The 7,810-nt window shown below is 55.7% G+C and overlaps 1 protein-coding gene across 4 annotated transcripts in view; it reads right to left on the bottom strand.

Annotated features, from left to right (window-relative positions):
• Nucleotides 1–3,542: 3,542 nt before the first annotated feature.
• The window catches only part of ACACB (acetyl-CoA carboxylase beta), a 115,370-nt gene continuing 111,102 nt past the window's right edge, over nucleotides 3,543–7,810 (bottom strand). For all 4 annotated transcript variants that reach the window (XM_044930039.2, XM_006044834.4, XM_044930041.2 and 1 more), the window contains 4 exons: nucleotides 7,265–7,419; nucleotides 6,186–6,356; nucleotides 5,756–5,892; nucleotides 3,543–5,041 (listed from right to left, as the gene is read on the bottom strand). In XM_044930039.2, coding sequence (XP_044785974.2) covers nucleotides 4,915–5,041; nucleotides 5,756–5,892; nucleotides 6,186–6,356; nucleotides 7,265–7,419 — 590 coding nt within the window. In that variant the 3' untranslated portion in view covers nucleotides 3,543–4,914. The remainder of the gene's footprint in view (nucleotides 5,042–5,755; nucleotides 5,893–6,185; nucleotides 6,357–7,264; nucleotides 7,420–7,810) is intronic.

The raw sequence follows: 7,810 nt of genomic DNA, 5'->3' as shown, positions 1-7,810 counted from the left end.
TCAATAAAGGCTGAACGCAGCTCTGTGGCTCGAGGCAGGGGTGAACAGGGGAGAAAGGGGTGAACAGGGGAGGGAGGGGCAGAGGACAACAGCGCCTCCAGCCCCTCACAGTGGAGACCCACTTACAGATGGGAAAACTGAGGCCCCGAGAGCAAACACTGGACCCAGGTCCTCTGATGCCAGGTTCCCCTCGTGCCAGACTGAGAGGATGCGGTCATGATTGGTAAAATTAGTCCGGCTGCCAGCCCCCACCCCACAGTGCCCAGGCTCTGGACAAGCACTCGCTCAGGCAGGGATGTGAACCCTGCCTACTGCTCAGAAGGTGAGGCTCAGAGAGGGTGGGCAGGATTCGGGGTCCCAGTGAGGAGGCAGGACTGAGACCGTGTGTGTGCCAGGCTGAGGAGCTATCTCTTTGGTGTCTGCTTGGGGTCAGGGTGGCCAGTGAGGTGGGAGGAGGTACACTCTTTCCAGCACCAGGCCCTGTGCCAGTCAGGGCTGTAAATCAGCTCATTCGATCCTCGTGACAACACTAAGAGGCATGTCTTACTACTTGCTACACCCATTTTACAGATGGAGAAGCTGAGGCCCAGGACTAAAGGAGGTGACTTGCCACCCAAGATAACAGCAGAAGGGCATTTTGATTAGCAGTCTGGGACTTCCCTGCTGGTCCAGCGGTTAAGAATCTGCCTGCCAATGCAGGGGACACAAGTTCAATCCCTGGTCCTGGGGCAACTAAGCCCATGAGCCATAACTAAAGTGGCTGAGCCTGTGCTCTGCAGCAAGAGCAGCCACTGAAATGAGAAGCCCACACACCGCAACTGGAGGAAGCCCACACACCCACAAACACCCAGCACGGCCCAAAATAGAAATAAATAAATACTTACGAGTCTGTCGAACTTTTAAGCCCACCCAGAAAGGGACTTGCAGCTTCACCGGGAGACCAGACCCACACATAGGCGATGATCAGCCAGTAGGGAAGGTAGGGGTTGATTAATGGGGCTGTAGGTGGTACCAGGAAGGGCTGACCGGGGCCCTGCTTCAGAGGAGAACAGGCAGGCAGCGGGGAGGGGGTGCTGCCTTTCTCTCCCCAGCACCCTTCCTCCTCAGCTTGGCTCCTGGGTGGCTCTGTGACTTGCCTCCCAGCCCCCAGGCACCCTCGGTGATGAGTTGGGGGCAAGGGCCTCGGCCGTATGGGTCACAGCCCAAGAGCATCGCCTGCACGATCTGCAGAACCTCTGGGGCACAGGTGTGCTCTCCTGCTGGGGTGCTGAGCTGGGCGGATGGAGCCCGAGCGGCTGGATAACCACGTGCCGAGGGCTGGGGAGCCCTTTCTTGGGTCTTACACCTATTCCTTACCATGGGCAAGTGGGGCTGGTATGTACAGTCAAAGTGAAAATGCCAAGGTCACAGGGTCATGCCTGTGCCGGGACCGTGCTGACGCTGGAAGAAAGCAGGGAGGAGACACAGGAGCAAGGCTTCGCTGAGAGTCTCTGCAGCTGGCTACTAATGGATGAAATGTACTCCCTGCCACCCCCTGAGGACCTGCTGCACACACATAAAGCACCGCAGGACTGGGTTTGTCAGCCTGGCCACTTCTCACCAGCTGTGTGACCTTGCACATCAAGTCCGCTCATCTCTGAGCTGAGGTTTTCTTGTTTATAAAAGTGAGGCTAGAAATGTAGCATCCACCCTCAAAAGGCTCTGCAAAAGGACTGCACACGATGGAGGCCAGGGCACTGGAGGTGGCCAGTGGCATGACCCTGAGTGCTCAGTGTAGGCCTGGGTAGGCAGCACAGGCCTCTGGGCACACTCAGTGGCCTGATCCTTTCTCCCTCCCTGGAGGCAGCTGTGCTAAGTCTCCCGAAAGAGGGAAGTCTATCTTACTGGGGAAGGTCCGTTCATGCCAAACTCGGCATCACCAGCTGGCAGACAGCAGCTTGTGTCCAGGTGTGAAATGGCAGTCCAAGGATGAAGAGGTCTCCCTGTGGCCTTCGGGAAGGGAACTCGCACCAGAGCTCCATCCTCCTGAGATGGGGGCTGGCACAAGATCTCAGCGGCGACAGGAGGAGGGAGCATCCCAGGGAATCCCCTGCCAGTCTGCCTGCCTGCTCTACTCCAGGTAATAAGCCAAGGCCAAAATGCTTCCTTCCAAAAATAATTTATTCCACACATTTCCTGGTAGGTTCCTCCACCCACCGTTCCTGGGTTGTAGCTAGTCATCAATGTATCGTCCCTCCCAAACCCACAGGGACTCCCCCACATGGAAAGAAATCGGTTCCCAAAGCCGCATGGACTCTTACCCACCCCCATCAGTCTCGGGACACGACAGAGGCTGATTTCTCTCTTTCTCCCACCCCTCACTGCGCCCACACCACCTACGCTGGCCAGTGCCGGGGTCCAGCCCCGGCTGATACAGGGTATTCGAAGGAGAGATGGCGTAGGCGAGGATCAGGATACAATAGCTTCAATTAGATATTAATTAAAGATATAAAGAGTAATAGAATAAGGATAGCTCAGTAGGAAAATTCAGTGGAGAAAAGAGGCTGAGTAGCTTGGTTTACGTGGGGGACCAATAAAACTTCAAGACAAGAAGTTTGCACCACTTATGTAGGCCACAGGCGTCCTTCCGTTCTCCCGAAGGAGAGGAGACACTGAGGCCTCCCCGGTCGGATCTTAGAAGCCCAGGCATAATTAGTAAGCATGGTGGGTTCCACGCTCCAGATGGAGACTCAGCCAGAGTGAGAGAGAGAGAGACATGGGGAGACCAGTCTTTCGAGGAACTGATCCCAATTCTTTATTTTCCATGGTCTACTTCTATACACTGAGATGTTATGCAAAAGTCACGCGGGGTCAGCAGTCCTTTTATCAAAGTCAGGTGCTTCATACAAATGTATACAGAGGTCTTAGGGGTGTTACATCATCTTCTGGCCAGGGGGCCTGCTGACAATTTACGACCCTCTCCTTGTGACAGCGGTCAGTCAACCAGGACACTTATTTCTCCAGGGGTGATTATTCTTAAAACAGACGCCACCCAAATAAAGTTACATTCCTATAGGGTGAGGGTGTAGTGGGTTTTAGTTAAGGAAAGAATTTACTTAGCCTAAGGTCTAACGTGATTTATATCAAAGGTTAATACTTATTTCTTTTATATATTCATTAATGTGTGTAAGGGCAGGGGATATGGAGACTTAGCAACAAACATTGGCTCAACAAAGGAAAAAACCCTTCACCAATACAATTTCTAATCAGCCCATTATACTTATACTAATAGCTTTCTAACTTTTCTAAGGAACCTGTTTTTAGAAGGTTTAAAGCATCTCGTGCCTCTCACGGTTGGGAGGCTGTGAGCAATCACATGTGGCCGGACAAGCCTGTCAGGCAGGCTAGAGAACCTTCAGAGGAGTTTGTAGGTTGAAACATTCCTATCACACCCAGGAATTATTATTAACTGGAGCTCTAGGTTAACTCCTTCTCCGAAAGAGGTGGTGGGGGACAGCCCCCCGTAAAGTCAGAGGTGTAGGTAAGAGCACAAAGTAGTAAAGTAGGCAGGCTCTGGTTATGGGGGTAGATGCTCGAGGATTTCCAGGGGGACTCCTGAGGCTCGATCCCGCCTTTGCGTAGGTCGAGCCTCCTTCCTCATGACCTTTGCCATGGGCGGAGTGCCTCACACCGGCCCCCAACAGGCCAGGGCTGTCATCATTGGCCGATGGCCTCAGACATCCCCCAGCGTTCCCGCTTGTAGGGGCTTCCCCGCGAAACCTCGCTGGCCTCCACGTTGGCCAGGTGTAATGTCCAGTGTCCTCAGGCAGACTGCTTGTCACGGCGGTGGAGGGTGGCCGGCTCCCTCCATCATGGGCACCGGGGACAGATGGACGCGGCTGGGAGGATCGCAGGTCCTGACGCTGTGTGGTCTTCGGGGCTGTGCTGGCGGCGGGCTCGCGAAGCCCTCCCTGAGTGAATCAGCGTGGTCCTCACAGTCCAGTCCTTGGGAACCACCGGCTCTGTCCCTCGGGCTACAGCCCACCACGGACACTGAGGCAGGAGGCGCAAGAGTGATGGGGACCTGAAGGGGCCTCCGAGGCAGGTGACGGCAGCCACAGGGATGACACCTGTGAGCAAGCCGGGCTGCTGAGGCTGGAGGTCTTGCCTCTCTTCTCTGTCCTCCCAGCCCAAGCTGGAGTCCCCTCCTCCTTGGAGAGAAGGGGCAGGCAGAGGGTTGTGAACCACGTGAAAAAAAAAAGTCTCCCAACGCCCTTGAGCCTAGGGCTATGCAATTTTCTACTAATGAGGGAACTAAGCCCAGTAACGGGACTTTGCTAGTGATTAGCTAGGAGTCTTGTGGGGAACAAAACACCATTTTGTACTCTTAATTAAAAAAAAAATCATTCATACCCTTTCCTGGGTGAGAGGAATTCAAATAAAGATTCAAATAAGCAGACTACAAAAGTAGATGTTCTCTTTTCTAGTCTCTTATTTTGATTTCCTTGTTAAACTGCTGAAACCTGTGAGAGGCTTACATCAAGAGCTGGTCTTGGAGTAAAAAAATTATAATAATAATAAGATTCCATGCTCTGATAGAAAATGAGTCTAAAAGAATACCTGGATCCTGCAAGGCAACAGAAAGTGGACGGAAGCTGGAGTGTTTGGGTTCAATTCAATTCAGCGATGGAGCAAAGTGTCTTAAAGAGCTAAAAACCAGACTTCCTAGCAATGGAGAAGGGGGCGGTTTCTGCTTGGAAGGGGGTGCTCCCGAGCCTTTTATTAAACAGGAGTGAGCTGGGGGTCAGCAGCCTTGTGGCATCGCCCAGGAGTTTTAAAAAGCAAACCCCCGCGGTCCTGGCGAGGGCCTGCGGTCAGTGGATCGATGTGGTTTTTCTTGCCGGAGGTCCTGCGAACGACCGGGAGGACCGGGGGTCAGGTAGAGGCCGGGCCATCCATTGTGGACAGGAGGTGAATGACCTGGGCCCGCTCGGCCGGGCTGATGTGCTGGCTGATGTACACCAGTGAGTCCATGGCCAGCTCGGGGTTTTCTTGAATCAGGCTGCAGGAGCGAGGGGAGGAGGGCAAGGTCATTTCTCCCGCTGAGTTCACTGGGCCCCCGCCCCCCGGTAGCCCCAGAGCCCTGTGCAGGACCTGTCCCGCTCCTGGGTGGGGAACCAGCCACCCGGAGCGCCCAACCCTCTTCCTGTCGTGGTCACAGCGGGGGCAATGGTCCCGTGGGGCAGGAGGGCCACAGCACAATCTCAAGGAACAACAGTGGACCCTCCTGCTCACAGGTTGTGTGATCTGACACACACACACTCTCACCCTGAACCTCAGCTTCACCCCCCAGATGGGGTCCCATGCGCTCAGCTCCCTACCCCATGGGGACGTGGGGAGCAAGCCCTCCAGAAAGGATCATACCCAGCAGGAGCTGGCAGCCCAAGGACTAGGTGTTCAGAACATGGTTGTCTAAACAAACATGCTTTGGCCATGACCTTGGATGAGGTCTAGCCAGGATAACGAATTAAAATCATCGCACCCCTCACCCCCGCAGACGGCATCCCCAGGACTCTGGGCCGGGAGACCTGGCTTGGGGGGAGTGGCGGCCTCTTAGCTGGGGGCCTGGGGTGTGGACCCCGACCCTGAGGTGGGGGCCGTGGACCGTGAGATGCGGTGCACTCGAGTGGCCGCTCTGGGGCCAGGTGACCGGACACGAGTCCTGGTGACCAATGAGGGTGAGGTGGGGGTGGGGCGGGGCGGGCCGGCCACTCACCCCCGGATGGTCTTGAGGGCAGAGTCCCGCCTCAGGCACGTGATGTTCTCGCGGATGGTGGACTGCAGCCCCTCGCTCGCCTGCCCGTGCGCCTCCAGCCACTGCACCACCGTCTGGTTGTTGTCCCACAGGTAGGCCTGAGAGAAAGCGTGACTCGCTCAGGCGTGTCCGACTCTGCCACCCCACAGACTGTAGCCCGCCAGGCTCCCATCTTCCCCGCCCAGGGATCAAACCCGCGTCTCCTGCATTGCAGGTGGATTCTTTACCGTCTGAGCCACCAGGGAAGCCATAAGGTAGGCCTGGGGTGGAGGCTGAGGCTGCATCAGTGAGGGGCCCCTGATGGCTGGGCAGGCCCCCTTGGGCCCCCGCCCCATGTGTCTCTGCCCCTTGGACCCCCGCCCACGCGTGCACATCTCTGCCCCAGGCCCACCTTGACGGCGCCCTCCGTCTCCACGAACCAGCGGCGCAGCATGGACTGCACGTGCATGTAGCTGAGCTCGGGGCAGGCCCTCAGGACCTCCTGCTTCACCTGGCTCTCCAGCAGCAGGCGGCGCAGGCGCCAGTACAGGAAGCTGCGGGCCGTCTTCCACTCCAGGATGTCCTGCAGACAAGCTGTGGGCCTGAGCTGCCCCCCTCCCAGAACGGTGGAGGGGGATTCTAGGAGCTGCCCAGGTCCTGGCCTTGTGATCACTCCCATTTCACAGGCCGGAAAACTGAGGCTCAGGGAGGCGGCAGAGTCAGGACACTGCCAGGTCTCCGGACCACCTCCCCTGGGTACAAACCCAGTGCCCACCTCCACCTCCACACACAGAACACAGGCTCATGAGGGGTGTGGAGGGCCTGGAGAGGAAGGAGCCCAGCACACAGGGGTATTCAGGACTGGGGATGACCTCGTGGGGATGGGGCAAGAGGATACGGTTGTGACCATCAGTGGTGGGGGAGTGTGTTGTGGGAACAATGGTCCCAAACCCGGCCCAGCGGTTCTGAACACACACAGGGGTTGGACTGGTAGTTCCCAAACTTGGCAACCTACTAGAATCTGTGGGGGATTTGGAAAAAAGAAATACTGATGCCTGACTCCCCTCCCACCCATATTCTGATTTAATTGGAGAGCCACCTGGGCACTAGAGTTTAAAAAAAATACTTATTTATTTATTTTTGGCTGCACTGGGTCTTAGTTGAGGCACACAGGCTTCCCTCCAGTTGTGGAGAGGTGTGTGGGCTTAGCTGCCCTGTGGCATTGGGATCTTAGTTCCCTGACCTGGGACTGAACCCCTGTCCCCTGCAATGGAAGGTGGATTCTTAACCTTTATGTTTTTGTTTGTTTGTTTGTTTTGTTTAAATTGTTTGTTTTTGTTCTTTTTTTTAAAAAAGAAGATCCCCAGGTGATTTTCACAGGCGGAATTTGCCTCATCCCACAGGCCTGAGTGCAAATATTATCTGCGTGTTGGACACCAGGTGACCTGAGGCTCGGCCATGCACGCCGACCCGAGCGCCGCAGGCTCTTACGTAAATGACGCCCTTCTCCAGCATCCTGCCCGCCTTGTCGTGGAGGTCGGCGAACTGCACCGCCACCTGGTGGTACATGGGCAGCAGCAGGTCCTCCCGGGCCTTCAGCTGGCCCTCCAGCTCCTTGCGGTCCATGTCCGAGAGCTCAGACACTCCTGCGGGCAAGGCAAGAGCCAGGGTTTGCAGGGCAGGCCTGAGCTTTAACCTCCCAAGCCAGGTTGCTCCTGCACCCTCAAAAACACACCCAGTGCTAAACAGCTGGTTCCCACCAGCATCTGTTGTACACATGGGAATGTAAGTGGGTCAGCCCCAATCTCCCAGTTCATCCACTCTCTGCTCCAGGCCCCACACGTCCGTTCTCTCTGTCTCTATTTCTGCCTTGAAAATAGGTTCATTTGTATCATTTTTTTGATTCCATGTATACGCGTTAATATACGATATTTGCTTTTCTTTTTCTGATAGCTTGGCTCAGTGCTCTATGATGACCTAGAGGGGTGGGAGGGGGGTGACGGTGGGAGTGGGGGTCCAAGAGGGAGGAGACATATG

This window comes from Bubalus bubalis, chromosome 17 (genome assembly GCF_019923935.1).
Source record: "Bubalus bubalis isolate 160015118507 breed Murrah chromosome 17, NDDB_SH_1, whole genome shotgun sequence".
Taxonomy (NCBI): domain Eukaryota; kingdom Metazoa; phylum Chordata; class Mammalia; order Artiodactyla; family Bovidae; genus Bubalus; species Bubalus bubalis.
Note: the sequence above shows the minus strand (reverse complement) of the source record. Positions and strands in the feature narration are given on the sequence as shown.